Source organism: Bubalus kerabau, chromosome 5, assembly GCF_029407905.1.
Source record: "Bubalus kerabau isolate K-KA32 ecotype Philippines breed swamp buffalo chromosome 5, PCC_UOA_SB_1v2, whole genome shotgun sequence".
In the NCBI taxonomy this organism is placed as follows: domain Eukaryota; kingdom Metazoa; phylum Chordata; class Mammalia; order Artiodactyla; family Bovidae; genus Bubalus; species Bubalus kerabau.
In genome coordinates, this window is record NC_073628.1 from 96,663,091 (window position 1) to 96,687,111 (window position 24,021).

At 51.0% G+C, this 24,021-nt stretch overlaps 1 protein-coding gene and 1 long non-coding RNA gene across 6 annotated transcripts; one reads left to right on the forward strand and one right to left on the reverse strand.

Moving 5' to 3' along the window:
• Positions 1 to 363: 363 nt before the first annotated feature.
• AGTRAP (angiotensin II receptor associated protein) lies at positions 364 to 20,528 on the reverse strand. Of its 5 annotated transcripts, none has more exons than XM_055582307.1 (6): positions 20,393 to 20,447; positions 8,183 to 8,329; positions 7,271 to 7,305; positions 4,642 to 4,747; positions 3,598 to 3,793; positions 364 to 2,242 (listed from the first exon to the last, which is right to left on the reverse strand). In XM_055582307.1, exons 2-5 carry the CDS (start codon positions 8,202 to 8,204, stop codon positions 3,615 to 3,617), a joined length of 342 nt encoding a protein of 113 aa, XP_055438282.1. In that variant the 5' UTR covers positions 8,205 to 8,329; positions 20,393 to 20,447; the 3' UTR covers positions 364 to 2,242; positions 3,598 to 3,614. The 5 variants fall into 5 exon arrangements, with proteins under 5 accessions (XP_055438282.1, XP_055438281.1, XP_055438280.1 ...); XM_055582305.1 differs by having other exon boundaries at positions 1,503 to 2,242; positions 3,619 to 3,793; positions 20,393 to 20,445; XM_055582306.1 differs by lacking the exon at positions 4,642 to 4,747 and having other exon boundaries at positions 1,498 to 2,242; positions 20,393 to 20,456.
• Positions 20,529 to 20,571: 43 nt separating this feature from the next.
• LOC129653046 (uncharacterized) lies at positions 20,572 to 21,928 on the forward strand. The gene is made up of 2 exons (XR_008714937.1): positions 20,572 to 20,948; positions 21,089 to 21,928. It is a non-coding gene; the product is annotated as an uncharacterized LOC129653046 (long non-coding RNA).
• The last annotated feature ends 2,093 nt before the right edge of the window (positions 21,929 to 24,021 follow it).

The window sequence follows — 24,021 nt, forward strand, 5'->3', positions numbered from 1 at the left end:
TCCCTGGTGGTACAGTGGGTAGGAATCCGCCCGCCAGTGGAGGAAACACAGGTTTGACCCTGGTCCCCGAAGATTCCACATGCCGCAACTAAGCCCATGCACCGCTGAAAGTAGTGTACCTAGCACACCACTTCAGAAGTGCTGCAGCCCATGTACCTGGAGCCTGTGCCCTGCAACCAGAGAAGCCACCGCAACGAGAAGCTCACACACTGCAACTAGAGAGTAACCTCCACTCTGCAACTGGAGGAAATCTGTGTGCAGCAATGAAAACCCAGTGCAGCCAAAAAAAAAATTTTAAAGGGCGGGGTGGCAGGGTTGGGGAGAGAATTGGAACCTCTCTCCCACCCAAAGCCACAATCATGAACTTGAGACAGGTCCTTCTAGTCAACACTTTTATGCCTTAACCACATACACACCCATGAACAATACAAAGTATTTCTATGAGCTTTTAAAATTCACACGAACACTCTCATATTGCATGTGCCACTCTGCAACCGATGTTTGGGGGGACCACCATTGATAGAAATATGTCTGGTTTATTCATCTGAACTGCTGAACAGTATTCCTTAGAATGAATGAACCATGGCTTATTTGTCTGCCTTTGTCTGACTAAAAGACTGTTTAAGGTTTTCCGCAGCTGCAGCTCCTCTGCATTCCTGGGCCCAAGAGCATTCCTGGGTCCCTTCTTCAGAGGCCCATGTTCCTTTTTTCCGGGCTTGGGCCTCCCGACAGAGGACTCCCAGCGTCTGTTATCCTGAGGGCAGGACCTGAGTTCACCCCTGTAGCCCCAGGCCCATGCCCAGCACTGGCAGGCACTCAGCCTCTTTGGATGGATGGATATGGAAGAATGGGGCGGTGGGGGCTGTGCACCCAGCCTTAACCTCTCTGTGCCAGGGACAAGCAAGCCAGGATGGCCTGACAAAGCCCAGATGCCTGGGGCCCAGTGGTCAATACCCATCCCAGTAGGGATGGGGTAGGGTCCTGGCCACGAAACCCCTGGAGCTTCTGAACAGTTGTCCCAGTTTGCTCTGAGTCCAAGATACTGGGTCTGCCAGGGGGAGGCCACCCCGGACTATTGACCAACATCAGCATGGGCTTAGGGAGCAGCCCCATCAAAAACTTTGCTGTCATTTAGGAAGCTCTCCCGAGGGTCAGGCACTGTACATTTTGCCTGCGTCATCTCTTTCTCTCTGGGCAGGTTATTAGCCCTCTTCCAGCAGACACGGGCTCCAAAGGTTGAGATGCCCAAGGGCACACAGTCAGTGGCAGAGCAGGATTCAAACCAATACCTGTCACTTAATTCAGAGACATGGATGCCTATTTGACACACTGGACAGTGCCCTCCTCTCCTGGGGCCTCGGCTAGGCCAGAGCTGAGCACCCAGCAGGCCCAGCTGGTCACGAGCCCCCGTTTCCTCCTGTCACAAGAAAACAAGCACCTAAGCCCTGGCACCCTGGAGATTCACAGGAGAAATCTTCCTGGGAATGGCAAGTCCAGGCCCCAGCTCTGAGAGGAGAGGAAACACGGCTCAAAACACACTTGGCTGCAGAATTCCCTTTAATGCTGTGGCCTGCAGCTGGAGGTTGATGGGGGTCTGAGGGGCTGAAGACCCCTTCTGCCTCCAGCCCTGGGGTCCTCAGGCACCAAGTGACCAGGTAGTGAGAAGCCAGGAGTCCTCACCCCTGTGCTCCTGGCAGTGAGCAGGACCCAAGGCTCTCAGAGCTCCTGCGGGAGGGCATGGCCAACCTTAGGAGAGGCCGAGGTGGGGGGGCACCACTGGCCCCTAGAGGCCTGATCCTGCCAGGCTCGGGCATGGCTCGGCCTGGGGCCTGCACGGAGCAGCTAAGGGTGGAGGGGACAAAAGCAACTAGAGTTCCCAGCCTGGGACCAGTGGGCAACCCGGAAGGGAGGAGAGGGCTCGAGGAATTGGGGACAGGTGTGCACAGGGGCTCTGGGCCTTTTAGGGCACGTGACTCAGGCAATCCCTGAGATGGGGAACTGGAGGACACAAGTTAGTTCTGAGAAAGCAGGGGGCGGTCAGGAGCACCCCCTAGAATGATGTCCAAGGCACAAAGAAGGTGAGGAGGCCTCCTCTCTGCCGGCTCCACAGTTTGTCAGACTGGCCCCTGGGCTGGGCTTCAGTATCCTCGGGTCATGTGAGCCTTGCTCTCAGGGTCGGCAGACACCTCTGAGGAGTCGATTGGCTGGTAGGAACTGCGATCCTCTGAGGGCCCAAGGGAACCTGGGGGGTTGGAGAGAAAGAAAAAAATGAAGGGTGAAGACTTAGCACATTCCATGAGGCCAAACCAAGGTCCCCCTACTCCCCGCCACCCATCCCACCCCAACAAGAAAAGCCAGAGCTGGGCATCCAGGTATCCAGGACAGACAGTGGCAGCAGCCCCAGGCACCAAGCCTTTAGCATGTATCACTTATTCAGTCCTCCTGTAACCCTATAGAGCAGGGTATTTTTTTGTCCCTACTTTACAGATGAGGAAACCGAGTGTTAAAAAGATAAACCGCCTTGCTTGAGATTATAAAGCTTGAAGCAGAGGACACTAGGATTCCAACTGATGCAGCACGGCACCAAAGACAGGGCTCAGCCACTGTGCCTCGGTGCTTCCCTGGGAGCGTGTGCTCAGGAATCTGGCCGAGGGATGCCCAGCCCCAGACCCACGGGCTCCCCTCCAGCTCCTCTCCCGGACAGTGGACATCATTGTACAGCCTCCAGAAGGCCCCCGGGCTGGCGCAGCTGCAGAGCCCAGACAGTGCCAGGCAGGCTGTTGGCTTCTGGGTGCCATACCCTTCACTCCCATCCTCACTCCCCACATCTGTCCTGTGCTCCTGAACAAGCCCCCAGCACCCCAGGCCTCTGTCTCCTCATCTGTCTAATGGAGGGACAGCGCTGGCTCCTCCTTACCCCGGGGCAGGTCCGGGCAGCTTGGTGCTTTGCTAAGGGTGGGCAGCCCTGGGCCATTCCCATCCTCAACCCAGCTGCTCCCCCAGCAGGTCTCAGGCCACTTTTCTCAAGAGTGAAAGGCAGAAGACCACAGCTCTCCCCACTTCTCTCAGAAAGGACATGAGAACGGGTGTCACAAGGGGCTGGGGAAGGGCTGAAACAAGCAGGGGTCCAGCTCAGGGCTGGCTTTGGCTGGGGCCCCCAGGACCCAGGCCAGCACTGGCTCTCCCCTGGTCGCCCAGACCCCATAGGTGGCAGGAAAGGGGGTTCCAGCAATGGGGCTAGAGGGAGCTGAGAGGGGAAGCTGGCCCTGCAGGTGCCTATGGGGTCAGGCCCCCAGTCGCACCCATGTTTAAGCTGAGAGAAGGACATGGCACTATAGCCAGGCAGGGATGGCCAGGGGACCCCTGGGTTCCTCTAGGAGACCAGAAACTTGCACACCTTTCATCCTAGTGCCCAGAGCCCACACCAGGCCCCACCCTGCACCTTGAATCCCTGTCTCAGGGGGCAAGGTTGGCTCCCTGGGGCAAGGGCTGGGGGGCGGGCAAGGCAGAGATCGAGGAAAGGAGAGGAGACAGCAGTGCCAGCACCGGGGCTGGTGGGAGGGGAACTGGGGGGCTGGCTGGAGGTGGTGGCCTCACCAACGTGGACCAGGAGCTCACCCCCACGCTCCCGGTACATGTGGTAGACGAAGAAGCAGGAGATCGGCTTGAGGATCAGGTTGAGGATGGCCATGCCTGCGCTGAAGCGCACTGTGTCCGAGAGGTTGGACCTCGGGTAGAAGATGCCAATGTAGATCACGTCCAGGAAGATGGTAGCCACCAAGCCACCCAGAAACTGCAAGACAGCCAGGCACAGGGCCGAGGGGTGACCACAGTGTCCTTAGGGTGGTGAGCACACTGCTGCCCTGTCACCCCATCCCCCCACCATATATACCAGACTGGAAGCTCCATTTGTGCCCTACTGTGTCCTTGGGGTTTGCTGGAAGACAGACCAAGACAGCAGGTGGGACTCTGCAGACTAGATGCCCGACTGGGGACTGCAGGGCTGAGACCAGGGATGGGGTCCCTATCGGGACCCAGCCTGCAGGCTCTGACAGAGTCCTCTCCCCCAACTCTTCTCATCCTTGAGGCCATGATGAGGCACAAGACGTGGGCTCAGAACCTCTAAGATAGAAGGTCCCTTGGAATTCACTGGTTCCATCTCCACCACTGAAGAAATCCGTCTCCACCCGTCCTGAGAGGCCAGTGCTGGTGCTCACAGCCACAGGGTCTGCGCGGGTGTCCGGGCACTCCCAGTATGACAGTTTAGCCAGACTGTGTCCACTCTGACCTCACAAAGTGGTTGAGCTCCCTCTTCATGGGGGGCCCTCCCTATTAGGGGGGCCCTCAAGGAGGGTTACTGGCGCATGCCCTACTGCCCTCCAGGAATGGCCAATCTCATGGGGCACTGGTGGGAATCCACCCCATGCCCCTTTTGGGGAAAACAATGAGGAGACTCTCTGAGCCAGGCAGGCAGAGCAGCAGGCCAGGCTAGTGAAGATACATGTGGGCTGGGAGCCTGGACTCTAGAAAATGGAAAATGGGGAAAAAAGAAGGCAGAGAAGACAGGACAGGGAAAGGGGAAGATGGAGCTGGGCCTATGACCACCCTGAAGCCGGTTCCCTGGCTGCTCCCCCAGCTTACCATACTTATGGCGTCGATAGAGTCCCGCTGCGCCACGGCCCACACGCCCAAGGCCAGGATGGGGACGTTGGTCCAGGCATAGGGGCCCTGGAACACGATGCAGCCCCTGCAGGAGGAGGCACCTGAGTCAAGTCAGGAGGTGCCCCCTAGGTGCCCACAGGTCACCTCCTGCGGCGCTAGGTCTCAGGGCCCCCATGAGTAGAGGCCACAGTTCGGCCTCGTTCAGCTCTCCATTCCCCTACTTCACACCCATGTGCCAATGTCAGCACATCCCATCGGCTCTGCTTCCCAAATGGATCCGGAATCTGGCCATATCCCTCCAGGTCCAAACCACCATCTTCTCCTACTGGGATTGAGCGTTTCGCTGTAGCCTCTACCCATTGTTCCCCTAACTTCCACTCCTGCCCCATCCTGGTCATTCCATAAATGCACTTGCATGCATACTAAGTCACTTCTGTCGTTTCCGACTCTTTGCAACCCCATGGACTGTAGCCTGCCAGCGTCCTCTGTCCATGGGATTCTCCAGGCAAGAATAGTGGAGCCGGTTGCCATGCCCTCCTCCAGGGGCTCTTCCAGACCCAGGGATTGAACCTGTGTCTCTTACGTCTCCTGCATTTGCAGGCAAATTCTTCACCACTAGAAACACTTTTTAACTCCTCCATAAACAGCAACCGGTAAGGTAAATCAGGGGATGTCATTTCTCTGCTAAAACTCCTCCAACACTTTCTTGGAATAAAATTCAGACTCTTGATCATGGTCCACAGGGTGCTGTGGGGTCTGATGACACAGCCCAGCCTATACCTCCCATCCATTGCCTTGCTGTTCCCTCTACCTGAACACTTGGTCCCTTCTTGTCATTTTAGCCTCAGCTCATATGTTAACTCTGAGACTCTTTCCCTGACTGCCCCACTGTAAGGACCACCTTCTAACACAATGCCCACTCTCTTATCTTGTAGGGCATCGCTACTAACTAAACTGTTTGTCAATTCAAAGAAAAGAATAGTTAACCCAGACCCCTTACTAGTATCTAGCACAGTTACGAGTGCTTTAAATGGGTTCATTTATGTGCATATGTGTTAACAACCCTTGTAAAGAGGCACTACGGTCATCTTCATTTTACAGATGAGGAGACTGAGGCCCAGAGAGGTCAAGGAACTTGCCCAAGGTCACACAGCTCCTAAGTGGCAGAGCTGAGATTTAAACCCAGGCAGTCTGGCTCAAGAGGCCATGCTCTTAACCCACCTGGACGGCCCAAGCACAGAGTGGGGTGCTTCATAAATATAAATGACATTCCCTGAAGTATACCATATGGAAAACATGTGCAAAGCAGTTAAGTGCAGAGCACCATGGGGCTTACTTGGAAATCAGTCATCTCATTTTTTGGTTTTGAGAAAGCAAGTGCTGGGGGCCCGGTCTGGACTCATTAACTCAGAGTCTCGGGGAGTGTTCCTGAGAAATCTGGATTTTCACTCTGCTCCCCAAGGCCATTAACCATGATGATCACTGCTCCCGTTATTCATACCCACAAACATGTACACTGCACTTCCACATCTGCAAAATGCACACGTGAGCTCAATGGTTTCCAGTCTTGGTCGGGCAGAAAAATCTCCCCAGAAACTCAACAGATAAAGCAGATAAAGCAGAAGGTAATTATGAAAATCACCCTGTGGTCCCCGGGCCTCCCTTGTGTAGGCCTGGGCAGTGTCTGGTGAGCAGAGCAAGGCCATGCTTCTTCCTCACAGCTCCTGAGGGCCGTGCATCCTTGCACCCATTTTACAGATGGAAACCAAGGTACTGAGAAGTGGAGTCACTTGATGAAGGTGACCTGGCTGGAACACAGCAGGGCTAAGGACATGACCAGGGTCAGTCTAAATCCTGAGTCTACTGTCTCTGGGCAGGAGGTATGAAATGAGAGTGAGGGTCCACGCCTAAGTAAGTGACCTCACCCTCATACTCAGGTTCATCATGTGTCTACTTGCTGAGCTGCTGAGTTAACCTCCAGAAGGCACCCTCAATAAATGTCAGCAATTATTATGGTTTCAGAAATCGTGTTTTCATCTTCAGATGACTTAATAGGATAAGTGGGAGGGTCAGTAATACTCTGACATTATAGGTGAGAAAATGACTCATGGGGTTTGAGTGGCTCACCCAAGGTCACAGACACACAGAGCTCCACCAGATATCCACCCCAGCAAGGTATGATAGGCCAGCCCCTAGGCTTCAGCACTTCACAGCCCCAGATGCAAAGGCCCTAGTGGAGGAACCAGGGGGATGCCAAGCCCCAGAGGGCTTGGGTAGTGTCTGGAGAAAGGTCTGAGCTGTCAGTACTGCCCCCCCCCGGGCTGCTGTCTTCCTGAGGATGAGGGCTAGACGCTCCTAGGGTCAGTGATGGCAAAGGCCTCTGGGGACCACCTGCCCCTCCAACATCCTTGGGACACAGGAGCTTGCTAATGATGATCTTGACAGATGAGCTATTTAGTCTTGGAACGGCTCGGGAGACATGGACAAGACCCCAGGAATACATGTGGACAGGACCCAGGATACACGTGGACAAGACCCCAGAGAGACATGTGGACCCAGATCTCGGGAGACCAGGGGGACACAGAACTGGACACCCACACTCACTCACCAGGTCGTCAGCAGCCAGTGAACCAGGAGGATTGCCTGTGGCACAAAAAAAAGAGGGGGTGGGGTAAAGAAGAGAACTGCGACTGTGACCACCATGGTGGTAGGATGAATGGGCAGCAAAGCTTCTGGAACCAAAAAACACCAGAAGCCCCTGCCTGGGACCTAAGAGGGCTTCGGGGATGTCTGCTCAAACACCAGCAAGAGAGTGGCCCCCAACAGTGGCAGAGAAGGAGGAAGAGCACAGGTCAGGCCAGAGGACACTGCCAGGTCACCCCTCCCCGGTCCCTTGGGGCAGCTGACACCCACACCCCTTCCTGTTTCCAAAGCTGGAGGCTCCTTTGGGGAACCTGGGAATCTGTTCTGAAACCAGAGGAGGCCTCGATGGCTGGAAGGGGCTCAAATGAAGCTGATTTCAGTACACTGGAGCTGGGGTGCCGTGTGGGGCTGAGCAGATGCCCAGTGCATCCAAGGAATGGGAGAGCAGCCTGGGGGCAGGAGACCAGAGGGGAAAGGTGGGCCTGGAGGACCTCGGCAAGGAACATGGACTTCATCTCAAGGGCTTCATCTCAAGAAGTCACCAGGGGCTTTTTTGCAGGAAGGTAACATGTTAGGATTTATACTAAGAGTCCGTGCACCGTCCCACCCTTTTTATTGCCACATATGTCCTTCAGAGACAGCCCTCTGCTGGAACTGGTCTCTATTCCCAGAAATCAAGAGAGTCCTGATTGCAAAGCAAGTAAAGAAGATAGTATTAGACTTTGCTGGTGGTCCAGTGGCTAAAACTCTGTGCTCCCAATGCACAGGGTCCAGGGTTTCATCCCTGATGGGGGGAACTAGATCCCATAGGCTGCAACTAAAGATCTCTGTCAGTAAATACTTATTCATTTGTTTCTTTAGCTATGTCGGGTCTTACCTGCAGCACGTGGGATCTTCATTGTGTTATGCAGGCTCTCTAGTTGTGGCGCGAGGGCTTAGTGGCTCATTCGGCATGTGGGGTCTTAGTTCCTGGATCAGGGATCGAACACACGTCCCTTGCATTGCCAGGTGGATTCTTAAACCACTGGACCGCCAGGGAAGTCCCAAATAAATATTTTTTAAAAAGAAAGAGAAAAAGGAAGGAAGGAGCAGATGGATGCTATGGGGAAGGCAGGGGGAAGAAGTGGGGAACTCGGAGCTGGTGCTAAAGGGGACTTGGGGACCAGCCAGGCACAGGGGAGGGAGAGTGGGGTGTTCCAGGGTGGACTCCCAGAAGCATAGGCAAGGACACAACACCCAGAGCCCTGAGGAGGGGTAGGGCCGGGATGGGGTTGAGGTTGCGGGTGGCGGCGAGACGGCAGGAGTAGGGTCCAGTGGTGGACAAGGACCTTTAAGGGAGTTTGCTCCAGGCACCAAGGGTTCAAGGATGCCAAGAGCCTGAGGCAGCGGCGGCATGCTGGGCCCAGAGAGCAAGGGTGGACACAGCAAGGACTGCAGTGAAAGGCCCAGGTTTCTAGTCTTGTGCTCGAGGGGGTGGGGGGTGTTAAGGAGAGGATGCCACCTGCAGCAAGGAACTCTGGCTGCATTTCTAGAAGAATTACTCTTGGACTTCCTTGGTGGTCCAGTGGTTAAGAATCCATCTGCCAATGTAGCAGACACGGGTTCGATCTCTGGTCTGGGAAGATCCCACATGCCACGAGGCAACTAGGTGCTGTGTGCTACAGCTACTGAGCCTGCAAACCTAGAGCCTGGGCAACAAGAGAAGCCACAGCAACAAGAAGGCTGAGTGTGGCAACTAGAGAGTATCCCCAGCTCACCGCAAGTAGAGAAGGCCTGCACGCAGCAATGAACACACAGTACCGCCAAAAAAAAAAAAGAGTTATTATTTATTGCACATCTGCAACATGCCACGCCCTGGGCCCAATGTCTCACATGACCTTCTCTGAGCTTCTGAAGCAGATACTAGAATCATTCCCATTTTACAGTCAAGAAAACCAGGCCCAGAGGTAAATTAAGTTGATCATGACTCCACTGATAGCAAAACAGTAATTAAATGGTAAGTCTGACTCCAAAACTAGGGCTCCTAACCTTTGTGCTAGAGAGAGAAGCTCTTTGGGCTTGGACACACATGGATGTTTTCCACACGGGGTGGGGGGCAGATGACATCCGGGGCAGATGGCCAGGATACCCCACCTTGCTCCCAGTGCTCAGGTTAAGTGAACCAAGTCCAGACTGTGGTCCCCAACCCCTAAAGAACTCCTCTTCCAGCTACAAAGGACTAGGAGAATGGCTCTTTAAGGACCAACACACCTGACTTTACAGAGGTCTCAAGACACCAAAAAAGCTGAGCCTACATGACTGAGAGTTGGACCATAAATAAGGCTGAATGCTGAAGAATTGATGCTTTTGAACTGTGGTGTTGGAGAAGACTCTTGAGAGTCCCCTGAACTGCAAGGAGAGAAAATCAGTCGATCTTAAAGGAAATCAATCCTGAATATTCACTGGAAGGACTGATGCTGAAGCTGAAGTTCCAATACTTTGGCCACATGATGTGAAGAGCTCCTTAGAAAAGACCCTGATGCTGGGAAAGACTGAAGTCAGGAGGAGAAGACAAAGGGTGAGATGGTTGGATGGCATCACCAACTTAATGGACATGAGTTTGAGCAAACTCCAGGGGCTGGTGAAGGACAGGGAAACCTGGCATGCTGTAGTCCATGGGGTTGCAAAGAGTTGGACACAACTGAGCGATCGAACAAGAACAATATGACAGAAGGCTAGCTCTGGAAGGAATCTTGGTCACTACCTACCTTTATTAATGAGTGCTTCCTATGTGTCAGGCACCAAGATAAGGTTTTTCTGCCTATGAATGCGTTTCATCCTTACAATCCTCTGAAGCACCATTTCCCCCGTTTTACAGTTGAGAAAACCAAGGCTCAATGGTAAGTAATCTGCTCCAGGTCACACAGCAGAGCCAGGATTCAATCCCGACTTAGCCAGGTGTTGTTCCACCCAGGGCCTGAGTGGATGTGCCCTCCTATAACAAAGATGCGGAAAACGAGGCAGAGTAGAACTAGTCTTCTGAGGTTTTCCCCAGGGACTGAGGAGTGAGTGGATTTCCCTGGTAGTTCAGTTGGTAAAGAATCTGCCTACAATGCAGGAGTCCCCAGTTCGATTCCTGGGTTGGGAAGATCTCCGGGAAAAGGGATAGGCTACCCATTCCAGTGCAAAGAAACAGAGGAGTACAATAGAATGGGAAAGACTAGAGATCTCTTCAAGAAAACTACAGATACCAAGGAAATATTTCATGCAAAGATAGGCATAATAAAAGACAGAAATGGTATGGGTCTAACAGAAGCAGAAGATATTAAGAAGAGGTGACAAGAATACATAGAAGAACTACACAAAAAAGATCATAATGACCCAGAAAACCATGATGGTGTGATCACTCACCTAGAGCCAGACATCTGGAGTGCGCAGTCAAGTGGGCCTTAGGAAGCATCACTATAAACAAAGCTAGTGGAGGTGATGGAATTCCAGCTGAGCTATTTCAAATCCTAAAAGATGATGCTGTGAAAGTGCTGCACTCAATATGCCAGCAAATGTGGAAAACTCAGCAATGGCCACAGGACTGGAAAAGGTCAGTTTTCATTCCAATCCCAAAGAAAGGCAGTGCCAAATAATGTTCAAACTATTGTACAATTGCACTCATCTCACACACTAGCAAAGTAATGCTCAAAATTCTCCAAGCTAGGCTTCAACAGTATGTGAACTGAGACCGTCCAGATCTTCAAAATGGATTTAGAAAAGGTAGAGGAATCAGAGATCGAGTTGCCAACATATGTTGGATCATAGAAAAAGCAAGAGAATTCCAGAAAAACATCTACTTCTGCTTCATTGACTACACTAAAGCCTTTGACTGTGTGGACCACAACAAACTGGAAAATTCTTAAAGATGGGCATACCAGACAACCTTATCTGCCTCCTGAGAAATCTGTATGCAGGTCAAGAAGCAACAGTTAGAACCGAACATGGAACAATTTACTGGTTCCAAATTGGGAAAGGAGTATGTCCAGGTTGTAAATCGTCACCCTGCTTATTTAACTTATATGCAGAGTACATCATGCGAAATGCCGGGCTGGAAGAAGCACAAGCTAGAATCAAGAATGCGGAAAGAAATATCAATAACCTCAGATATGCAGATGATACCACCCTTATGGCAGAAAGCAATTAAGGTGAAAGAGGAGAGTGAAAAATCTGGCTTAAAACTCAACATCCAAAAAACAAAGATCATGGCATCCAGTCCTATCATTTCATAGCAAATAGATGGGGAAACAATGGAAACAGTGACAGAGTTTATTTTCTTGGGCTCCAAAATCACCGTGGATGGTGACTGCAGTCATGAAATTAAAAGACACTTGCTCCTTGGAAGAAAATCTATGACAAACCTAGACAGCATGTAAAAAAGCAGAGACGTTACTCTTGGACAAAGGTCCATATAGTCAAAGCTATGGCTTCTCCAGTAGTCATGTATGGATGTCAGAGTTGCACCATGAATAAAGTTGAGCACCAAAGAACTGATGCTTTTGAATTGTGGTGTTGGAAAAGACTCTTGAGAGTCCCTTGGACTGCAAGATCAAACTAGTCAATCCTAAAAGAAATCAGTCCTGAATATTCATTGGAAGGATTGGTGCTGAAGCTGAAAGAAAGTGAAAATCAAAGTTGCTCAGTCATTTCCAACTTTTTGTGACCCCATGGACTATACAATCCATGGAATTCTCCAGGGCAGAATACTGGAGTGGGTAGCCGTTCCCTTCCCGGTGATCTTCCTAACCCAGGGATGGAACTCGGGTCTCCTGCATTGCAGGCAGATTCTTTACCAGCTGAGTGACCAGGGAAGCCCAAGCTGAAACTGAAGCTCCAATACTTTGGCCATCTTATGCGAAGAGCTGACTCATTAGAGAAGACCCTGATGCTGGGAAAGATTGAGGGCAGGAGGAGAAGGGGACGACAGAGGATGAGATGGTTGGATGGCATCACCGACTCAATGTACATGAATTTGAGCAAGCTCTGGGAGTTGGTGATGGACAGGGAAGCCTCGTGTGCTGCAGTCCATGGGGTCACAAAGAGTTGGACACGACTGAGAGCGACTCAACTGAACTATATCCACTCCAGTATTCTTGGGCTTCCCTTGTGGTTCAGATGGTAAAGAATCTGCCTGCAATGCAGGAGACCTGGGTTCCATCCCTGGATTGGGACGGTCCCCTGGAGGAGAGCATGGCAACCCACTCCAGTATTCTTACCTGGAGAATCAATCCCACTGACAGAGAAGCCTGGTGGGTGACAGTCCATGGGGTTGCAAAGAGTTGGACACGACTGACTAAGCACACAGAAGAATGAGTGCATGTGTGCTCGGTCATGTCCAACTCTTTGAGATCCCATGAACTATAGTCTGCCAGGCTCCTCTGTCCATGGGATTGTCTAGGCAAGAATACTGGAGTGGGTTATCATGTCCTCCACCAGGGGGTCTTCCCAACCCAGGGATCAAACCCATGCTTCCTATGACTCCTGCATTGCAGGTGGATTCTTTACCACTTGAGCCATCCAGGAGGCTACAGGGACTGAAGAAGGGTGATCAGACTGTGCCAGGTTACTTAATCATTTACAGGTTAAGTTGGCATCGCTGACACCTGCTTGGCCTCCACCCTGCAGATTCAAAGGTAAGTTGGGCAGATGCAGTCTTAGGCTGCCCTTCCAGAACTGACACCTGGCAGTCCGGGTGGGGTGGAGGGGAACACCTGCTAACCAAAAAATTACCTAAGGAGTGGGGGTCCGAACAGACAGTCTGTTGAGAAGGAAGTAACGGCAAAGAAAAGGACCCTCATTCTGGATCAGAGGAGGGAAACACTGGAGGCTTCTCTGAAGGATGATGTTTCAGGGGGGATGAAGTGGGTGAGCAAGGAGTTAACCAGGGACAGAGAGGGAAAGAAGAGCATTTCGAGCCAAAGGGACAGCACCTGCAAAGGCTCTGTGATGGAAGGGAGCATGGACCCTTCTGGAGACTGAAAAGAGGCCCATGTGGCTGGAGTGGAAGAGGAGAGTAGAGGAGGGACAGGAAGCGGGTGGGGGTGGGGGGCAGGGCTGAGCCTGGGAGGTGTGGGAGAGAATTCTGATCTTTATCTTGAGAGCAAAACACGGTCCCCTCTGACAAGAAGTCCTGCCCACAGAGGGGAAGGGACCTGCCAAACGCGGCCAGCCAGGTGGTCCTGGTGTTGGGTTTTTAACTAAGACAAGAAACCAAGGAAGGAGTCACAGTCATATCACTTCTCCACTCCCCAACATCAACACTGAGTCCTCCCCTCCCTCAACTTCTATTTCAGAAACAGTCTTCATTCTCAAATGCTCTGGTTCCCACCCCTAGACTGTGCACACAGCAGGTCTTTAATAAAGGGATGCTCCTGGCCTGCTGCTGCTAAGTCGCTTCAGTCATGTCCGACTCTGTGCGACCCCATAGATGGCAGCCTACCAGGCTCCCCCGTCCCTGGTTAACTCCTTGCTCACACCTACCAGGCTCCCCCGTCCCTAGGATTCTCCAGGCAAGAACACTGGAGTGGGTTGCCATTTCCTTCTCCAAGGCATAAAAGTGAAAAGTGAAAGTGAAGTCACTCAGTCGTGTCCAACTCTTTAGCGACCCCATGGACTGCAGCCCACCAGGCTCCTCCATCCATGGGATTTTCCAGGCCTGGCCTGCAGAGCCCAGAAAAGGAAAGGCAGCGACACGCAGGAAAGCCTGTGCGGAAACCATTCTATTACCTGTGGGATAAAGTACTTCCTGGAGCCGGAAAAGCCTGTAATATGGAGTGAGCATCTGGCTAAGCCCCCAAACTAGGCCCTCTCTTTGGGGAAGAAAACAGTATGACCTGGAAATCCTGTGGGCCTTTAGCAGACACCTCCCCTCGGTGCGACATCACTTTTGTTTGCTCAGTATTTAGGATACTTAGCACCAGTGGAGCACGTCTCTTCAGCCGTGGGAAAAGAAACCCATGAAGACTAAGCCTCGTAGGCTAGTTTCCCCATCTTTGTAATGGGAGGGCACACCCACTTGGGCCCAGAGGGTTTGAATGTGCAGGAAAGCTCCAACAAAAAACCTAGCCAAGAATCTAAAAAAGAGTGAATATAGGTATATGTTTAACTGATTCACTCTTCTGACACTAATACAGCATTGTAAATCAACCATACTCACTAACTGCAGCCATGAAACTAAAAGACACTTGTTCCTTGGAAGGAAAGCTATGACCAACCTAGACAGTGTATTAAAAAGCAGAGACATCTTTTTGCCACCAAAGGTCCGTATAGTCAAAGCTATGGTTTTTCTAGTAGTCACGTATGGATGTGAGAATTGGACCATAAAGAAGGCTGAGTGCTGAAGAATTGAAGCTTTTTGAATTGCGGTATTAGAGAAGACTCTTGAGAGTCCCTTGGACTGCAAGGAGATCATACCAGTCAATCCTAAAGGAAATCAACCCTGAATATTCACTGGGAGGACTGATGCTGAAGCTGAAGCTACAATACTTTGGCCAGCTGAGGAGTCGACTCATTGGAAAAGGCCCTGATGCTGGGAAAGATTGAAGACAAAAGGAGAAGAGGGTGGCAGAGGATGAGATGGCTAAATAGCATCACCGACTCAATGGGCATGAATCTTAGCAAATTCTAGGAGACAGCGAAGGACAGGGGAGCCGACTTAGCGATTAAACAACAACACATTTCAATAGAAATTAAAAAAGAAAAAGAAACCCAGCCAAACCAGCCCTGCCCTCTCCCATAGCCCTTATCTCAGCACAAAAGAACTGTCTGCTGGCTCTGGGGGAGGTTTCTGGTTACCAAGAGAATACTGGGGAGTCTCAGATACAGCCACAGAGATGGGGAAGAGAGGGGCGCATGTGCCCAGCACGTGCTCCAGCGGCCTGACTGCTCCCGGCTGGGCAAGAGGAGAGAGACTTGAGCTCCTGGACTCTTCATATAGTGCCTGGCCTGGAAGGCTGCCTGGCCCTTTCCCAGCCAGTGTTCAATGCGTTAGAAGACCAAGGGAGAGAGAGACCGGCCATGGCAGCAGGGGCTTGTAAGATGCTGGACTAGGGATAGGAGACCTGAGTTCTGGTCCAGGGGCCACCTCCTTTTGTGTTGGAGCCCTGGGTTCCTCCCTGGTGACATGGAGGCAGCATCTATCACCCTCGTGTCCCACAGGAGCGCCTCAACCAGAAAGAGACAGGCATCTGACAGTCAGTCACTGGATGTTTCCATGAAATAACTGTAAGCACCTCCCTGGGGGCTCAGTGGTAAAGAATCCGCCTGCCAATGCAGGAGATGCGAGTTCAATCCTTGGGTCAGGAAGATCCCCTGGAGAAGGAAGTGGCAACCCGCTCCAGTATTCTTGCCTGGAGAATCCCATGGAGAGAGGAGCCTGGTGGGCTACAGTCCATGGGGTCACAGAGACTTGGACATGACTGAGCGACTGAACAACAACAACCACAACCTCTGTGGACAGTCATCCTGAAACCATGTCATCTACAGCAACCCCTGCTACTGATGCAGATGTACCTGCCACATATCTACATTGCCCTGAACACTTGGCCCATGTCATCCTTGTGACTGTCTGGGGTAGAGTTTTAACGCTTATGTTTCACTTATGAAGACACTGAGGCTGTGAGAGATTCATTGGCCCAAACAGTTATGTATGACAAGACAGCCCAGATGCAAATCGCAGAATCAGTCACTTGGGTCTGAGTTTTTCTAATAAAAACGTGATGCGGGCTTCCCTGGTGGCTCAGTGGTAAAGATCTGCCTGCCGATGTAGGAGACACTGGTTCGATCCTTGATCCAGGAAGATCTCACATGCTGCAGGGCAACCAAGCTCACAGGCCACAACTACTGAGCCCATGTGCTTCAACTACTGAAGCCTGTGTGCCCTTAGAGCCCATGCTCTGCAACAAGAGAAGCCACTGCTAAGAGAAGCCCATGCGCCGCAACTAGAGACTGGGCCCCACTCATTGCAACTAGAGAAAACCTGCACAGCAACAAAGACACAGTACAGCCAAAAATAAACACATAAAATAAAGATTAAAATAAAAAAACAACAAAACTGTGAAGCTACCTCACCTCCTGGACCACTGGATCCTCCTCTTAGCATCCTAGAAGGTAGGGTCTATTTTTATGCTCTTTTTATTGTGAAGAAACTGATATTCAGAGAGGTTAAGAAACCTGCTTCAGGTTACACAGCTGGTAAGCAGCAAAGCCTGGCCTTGGAGGGAGATCTGATTGGCCCCAAAGCCTGTGCTCTACCCACTGCACTACAGTGCTAGGATCTGGAAGAGCAAGGGAAGCGTGGATGGAAATGAGTATGTCTGACCAGGAGGAAGGAAGGCTAAGGGGAAACCGAGGGGTCCTTGGACCAGGATTCAGACCCTTCATTTGTCACTGAAGGCCTCATGGCAGTGGGGCTGGGACTGCCTAGCCAGGTGGTCGACAGACTTGAGGTCACCATAAAGAATTTTTTTTTTTTTCTTTGCCCATACCATATAGGCTTGCAGGATCTTAGCTCCCCGACCAGGGATTGTACCTGGGCCCCAAGCTGTGAAACCACGGAGTCCAAATCCCTGGACCACCAGGGAATCCCCCTCCATACAGATTAATATACAGAATATATTTTTCCTGGGAATATCCTGTTAGGGGCAGTGGTTAGGACTCTGTGCTTTCACTGCCAAGGGTGCAGGTTCGATCCATGGTCAAGGAACTAAGATCCCACTAGCCGTGTGGTGTGGCCAAAACAAAAAATAAACAAAAACCCCAGAATATATTTCTTAGTCCTGTGCAAACATTCAGTGGCCTATTGAATGAGGCAGCAAGATCCCCAAGGATCCCCAAGGGCTGAGCCCAGGGGGCAGTAGTCAGGGCTGCCAGAGAGGGGAGGCAGAGGCAGGCAGTGGTTGACCGTGTGGCTGCTGGAGCCAAGTATGTGGATCAGACCCCAGCTCCATGACTTAGAGCTGTGTGACTCCGGGCCATCACCTTAGCTCTCGCAACTGCCGTTTACTCTTCTAAAGTGAGGACAATAATGCTCCATGGGGGTGTTGTGTGACTATGTAGAGGTGGAGGGGTGTGTGAAACATTCAACACACTGCCTGCTAGGTAGTCAGCCTCCGGGACATGGCTATGCATGTGCTCAGTTGCTTCAGTCGTGTCCAACTCTTTGTGACCCCATGGACTGTAATCTGCCAGGTTCCTCTGTCCATGGACAAGCAATACTGGAGTGGGTTGCCATTTCCTACTCCAGGGGATCTTCCCCACCCAGGGACTGAACCCATGTCTCCTGCATCACAGGTGCGTTCTTTACCACTAAGCCACCTGGGAAGCCCCGAGACAAGGCCATCCATGACTATTGTGCAGTCAGGTTCCAGAATTCTTAACCCTCGTGCTATACTACCCTCCTGCACCCTCCTCCCAAGGGCCTTTTCTCACAAGCCCTCATGAACCCAAGTCTAGAACTTTCTAAACTCTCACAATGACGTTCCTTCAGCTCAGGACTTGCCTCATGTGTACCGTTGGGTTAGGAACTACCCGGAGGGCCCGGGGCAGCTGCTTCTGTTCACCTGGCACCACTGCCTACTGTGGGTGGGCTGGGCACAAGCAGGCACTGAGCCAATGCCCCAGGAATGTGTGAAAGGAGGGCACGGGTAAGAGCAGGGTCAGGGGGGTTGGGCATTTTCTGAGCTCCCAAGGGGTTCTGATCTCAGAATATCCCACTTAGACTCCTGTGGGAGGCCAGAAAAGACAACAACAAAAACAGAACCCCCAGTTAATCTTTAATTTCAGATAATGAATAATTTTCTAGACTGTTTCAAATATTGCCTGGGATATAAGATCCGCTGGAGAAGGGATAGGATACCCACTCCAGTATTCTGGGGCTTCCCTGGTGGCTCAGTTGTAAAGAATCCACCTGCAATGTGGGAGATCTGGGTTCAATCCCTGGGTTGCGAAGATCCCCTGCAGAAGGGAAAGGCTACCCACTCCAGTATTCTGGCCTGGAAAATTCCATGGACTGTAGAGTCCCTGGGGTCATAAAGAGTTGGACATGACTGAATGACTTTCACTTTTCATACTTAGATTAAAAAATTTATTCATTGTTGATCTGAAATTCAAACTCAACTGGATGGCCTCAATGTTACCTGGCAACCCTAGCTGTTCACGACCTCTCGGCACTTACTTGTCTCTGATTAGTAGCAGCTAAGAGCCTTGGAGATATGGTGTTTTACTTCTCAAGTCAAAGAAAGGACCAGCGGTTTCACTGTGGGCACTGAAAACCAGCAAAACTCACATCTGTGGTCACGTGTGGCCTGTGAGGCCCATAAAGTTTCTCCAAAAAAAAAAAAAGAAAAAAAAAGCCACAAACAGACTAAGCCCTCCCACTGGGCATTAACTGTCAAAGCAGAAGTCGGCCCTAATGGTGGCCAGGAAAGGACACAGCTTTGAAGTTTGACCCTGATGGGTTCAAATTCTGACTGTCACTTAATCTCTGTGGGGCCTTGACAAGTTACCTATCTGGTCTGAGCTGAAGTTGGCTCAACTACAAAAATCTCAGAAGGTTGATGCGATTAAATAACCTGGCACACCACAGATGCCCCAAGAATGAGGGCTCACTCCCTTGTAAGTTCCTGCCCCTCTGTCCCTTTCCTCCTTCCCCCTTAATTATTTTAGGCAAATCTCTAATCAGAGAAAAGGTAGTCGGCATTAACCGCACACAGCCTGGAACAGAGTGAATGTTGATACCAATGAACCTCAATTGCCCTCGTGTAAATTTCTTCCCTGCTAAACCTTCAATCCAAGCCCATTCCCTTGTCACAGCCATCTCTCCCCCTGCAGCGGTTGACTGGAAGCCTCGGAGAGGTCTGCTGAAGCAAGTGTTCAATATTAAGGAAATGTGCCCACGTGAAGTCACAGCACAGACCGTGTCTAATAATCCAAATATGGATGATGTATTGTTCTGTAGTCATCTATCTCTTACATTACTTTAGTACCAGACACCATGGGTGCATAATGCTTTGTCAAGGGTGAGTAAGAGGGTACTCCTGCATACAGTCTCAAAGGAAACTGTACCCAGGCCACAGATGGCAGGTCTGGTCCAAGGTTAACATCTTTCCCCAGTGCCTCACTGGTAAAGAATCTGCCCTCAATGCAGGAGACGCAGGTTCAATCCCTGGGCCAGGAAGATCCCCTGGAGGAGGCCACGGCAACCCATTCCAGTATTCTTGCCTGGAAAATCCCATGGACAGAGAAGCCTGGTGGGCTACAGTCCACAGGGTCGCAAAGAGTCGGACACGACTGAAGCAACTTAGCTTAGCTCGACCAAAGCTAAAGGCTTCAGCCTCTCAGTGGCAAACCCGGCCAAGAAGCACTGGGCTGGGGGAGGGCGGGGAGAAAAAGAAGAACAGCCTTTGGCATTCTTACAGCTCAGGAAATGAAGACACCCCAGCGGGCTACAGTGTTTTCCTAAATGTGCAAAGTTGGGGGTTTCTGCTTTTGAGTAAATTCTATTGGTGTCTGTGTTGCTTAAGAAATAATGACGTTGAATCTATCAACTCTGAAAAACCATCTGCCTGGGATCATCTGATTTCCTTAACTTGATCTTCCCAACAAAACAGGCGGTAAGGGCAGTGTTGGGGGTCCAGGTGAAAGCTTTACCCCTCTCTCCGTGGAGGGGAAGTGTCCTGCCTCCAAGTCCAGCCTCGGGCTCTCCCTGGGTCCCTCCCCGACACGCCTTCCCCTTTCTCCAGAGAAATTCTGGGCGCGCAGGCCAAAGCGAGCCTCAGGGGCTCAGCGCTCCCAGCAGAACCGGTCTGACTCCAGGAAGAGACGGCCGCTTCCCTCCTCCAGATCCCTCTCGGTCTTTCCTGCTGGCCTTCTGGATCAGTCTCCCTGGTATGGTCTATCCCCCCACCTCCTTCCACCTGGGCTCTGTTGCTTCTCTTTCTCCCCACCACTCCACTTTCCCCAGATTCTCGGTCCTCTCACCTCTAAAATCCTACTTTAAAAGCGCAAATACCCAACACGCTCCGGGAGACCCGCCCCGCGCCACCCCCGCCCCGCCCATCGCCACCTTCAGGTTCACGGCTGGCAGCTCCATCGCGACCCAGCCGGACAGCACCTCCGCCACAACCGCGGGGGCTCCTGGTCTCCGAACTCGGGAAACAAACTTGCCGGCCCCGCCCCGCCGACTGCCCTCTGCCCGCGCTCCAACCCCAGCTGGGCTGGGGGGCCACGTGAGTAGGTCATGTGACGACTGCCCGGTAGCTAGGAGACGGCGTCTTGCCGCTCGAGCCTTCACCGCGCCACTGCCCAATACGGGGCGGGGGCGGGGGCGGGGGGCGGCTGGAGAATGTCCAGATTTGTGTCGCAAAGGGCGCAATATCTCGCCGAGTTAAAATCCCAGCATGTGGGCTGACGGGGCCACCTGCAGCCAGGAGAACTTGGGGGAACCTCCAAGTACAACCTGCAGATGTGGTAACAGCTGGTGTCTCATCCCTGAGGGCACAGTCTCTCCTCCCTCCTTCCCCAGTGAAAGTAAGACGGTTACCTACCTCATAGAATCCTTGTGAGGATGAATGAACTAATTCATGTTTGAAGAAAAAATGAATCTGACACTTGCTTTAAAGGTAAGGAAGACTTATTCAAGTCTTTACCAGGACTTGTTCCCATCTGGAGCCAAAGTTCCCATCTATTCCAATCTGTTCCCATCCGGACCTGTTGGGATCCCCTTGGGTCCTTCCCTCTGAGTGCTTATTCTTATTTCCAGGAGGGGAGAGACCACGTGGAAACCTGCAAAACTGCCTGGGTGGGTCCTAAGATCCTATCAAGACACAGACTCTCTCCAGATACAAAGAATGAAGTTTTCCAGGTGGATGTGGGGTCTTCTGCAGGGCCCCGGAGTCTGCTGGCCTATTTGAATGTCCCTTTTGGAGACACAGCTGTCCAGCCCCCTGAGCAGAACAGCACATCTACCAGAATAACGGAGAGCCGGTAAGCTTCAGAGAGAGACCGGACAGATGACTACACTGGGCACGATTGTTGGGATTCAGAGCCCAGAGGACTAGCTGGACCAGAGAAAAGAGTTTGAGTCCTAACTTTGTCCACTTACTGGTTCTACTTGAGCAAGTCACTTTGCCTCTCTGTGCTTACAGTTTTCTAATCTGTAAAATGAGAGAAATAATAGTATCTTCCTTGAAGGATGGTTATTTTGAATTTGTTAATAAGGATTTGTTAATATATAAAAACGTTTAGAACATTGCCTGGCAGACAGCACTCAGTCAGGACTTGCTACTGTTTTGATATTCATTATTAGTTAATTATCATTAATTATTGTTACTGGCATAGTACCTAGAAGAGAGGAATTCCTCAATAACTAGTGGATATGATAACATTATTATTATATTGTTTCCTTCTAAGAGATATCTCCTATAAACCCTAGATTCTAGAGGTGTTTAATCCAAGCATGTAGGTATATAGTAAAACTGATCACCTTGTAAGGAGAAAATGCAAAACAAACAATTCCTGGTATTAGAGCTGACATTTATTAAGTACAGTTTTGTGGCAAACAATGTGAAAAGTGCTCATAATAAATATTCATAACAACTGCCATGGTGTGGGTGCCATTCTTATCCTAATTTACTATAAGATCCCTAAGGTTAAGAGGAGTTAAGGGGCTTGGCCAAAGGCATATCCCTAGTTGGTGTGAAACTGGGCTGGGGACCAAAGAGGTCTGGTTTCAGGACTGTGACATAGCCACTCAGCTCCACTGCCCACATCACAGGAAAATACAGCCCAGGCTGAGATTCGAAGATGGAGTGAGGCAAGGAGGGGAAGACAGATTGGAGCCAGATGAAGCACAAGGCTGGATCTGTAGAATGTCCCTGCAGTGACGCTGCCTTCATCTCACCAGCTGGGGCCAGAGGCACTCTGGGCCAAGGTGGAGGTGGGGCAGACCCAGCAGGGGTGGGGAGGGAGCCCAAAGGGACAAAGGAAAGTGAAACTGTTCTCAAAGGAGCCACCCACCCTGACTATGGAAGGACAAGTGGACCTTCAAAAAGCACAGGCTTTGGGGCCATATTTTTTAGGGAGTACACTTCTGGAAGTCAAGTTTAAATTTTTCATGTCCCTCACCAATTCTGTCTGTCTCAGCTGAGTCTTATCCTCAGTACCTTCAAGATGAAAAGTAAATGACATGGCACAACAAGGTGAATGTACTTGACATTGTGTGTGTGTGTTGGTTGCTCAGTTATGTCTGACTCATTGTGACCTCATGGATTGTAGCCTCTGTCTATGGGATTCTCCAGGCAGGAACACTGGAGTGGGTTGCCATTCCCTTCTTCAGAGGATCTTCCTGACCCAGGGATCAAACTTGGGTCTCCCGCATTGCAGGCATTCTTTACCATGTGAGTCATCAGGGAAGCCTGTACTTAACATTACTGGAACTGTACGCTTAAAAATGGTTAGGACGGTAAACTTTATTTCTTTTTACCACAATTGAAAACAAAACAAAACCCAAAAGACTGTCATGCAGAATAGATGCATTCATTTATTCATTAAGGGAATAGTTATTGAACGCCTACTTGGATGACTATCTTAGAATGGAATGGCTGGACCACATGGCGTGTGTATACTTAAGCTGTTAAGAAATTGTCAAACTGTTTTCAAAAATGGTAGTAACCATCCAATTTTTTTTCCTTCATAGCACTTAACAGTACTTGAAGGTATTGACCTCTCCATTCACTTGTTGACATGTTTATTGTCTGTCCCCCCTCACCCTCCCCAATCTAGACTGCAAGCCCTAGGAGGGTCTTGCCATCTCCACACTTGCCTGGCACATACTGTTCAAGGAATACACCAGCTGAACCAGTGTGTTGGCACCACTTCCATCATGGGCACGGAGGAAAACCTGCCACCCACTTGTCCTCAGAATAATCCAGATTCTGTCAGGAAGCCACTCAGTGCTGCTAGTTATACAAATGCCCAATGAAGCAGTCACAGCCATTTCTTCCCCATGGTCACTTGTGTTCTTTAATGATATTATTTGGATCCCTGCCCTGCCTCCTAGCAGAGTGATCTTAAACCTCAGGGTGATGCATGCTTGACATAACTTCTGGCACTTTGTAGGTGCTCAATAAGCAAATCATTGCTATACTGCTATGAAAAAACCACAGCATATTCTGGCATCTCTTAGCAGCTCCTGGCCCCTGATACATGTCTGTTGAATTGAAGCATCAGGGAAAGGCCCCTTGGACTGGGAGATGCTTATACCTCTTTCCCACTAGCAAAGCCTTGGAGATGGACCTCAGTGTTTCAGCATGCTGTCGCCTCCCCAGCCTTTACTGTTTCCACCGCTAACCCCCCCGCACCCTGCCTGTCCCCACCCAGTGCTGCCAATCTATATCTGTGTGACCTTGGGTTAGTTGCTTAATCTCTTTGAATTTCTTTCTGCATCTCCAAAATGGAGAGAGCGATAAACAGGCCCCAGGTGGTGGGAGGCACTGAATAAGGCTTTGAAATTATTTTTAACTGTCCTCTGGACCACAATGTACTGGACACTCAACAGTTCTGCTGTGATCCGACCACTTCCTTCCACGACTGCGTGACATCAACAGAAAGAAACAAAACAGAGAAAGTAACCAAATACTGTCTGAAAGTCACAGGCACCTGTGAGAGAGCAGGCCCTCCCCAGGAAGCTCATCA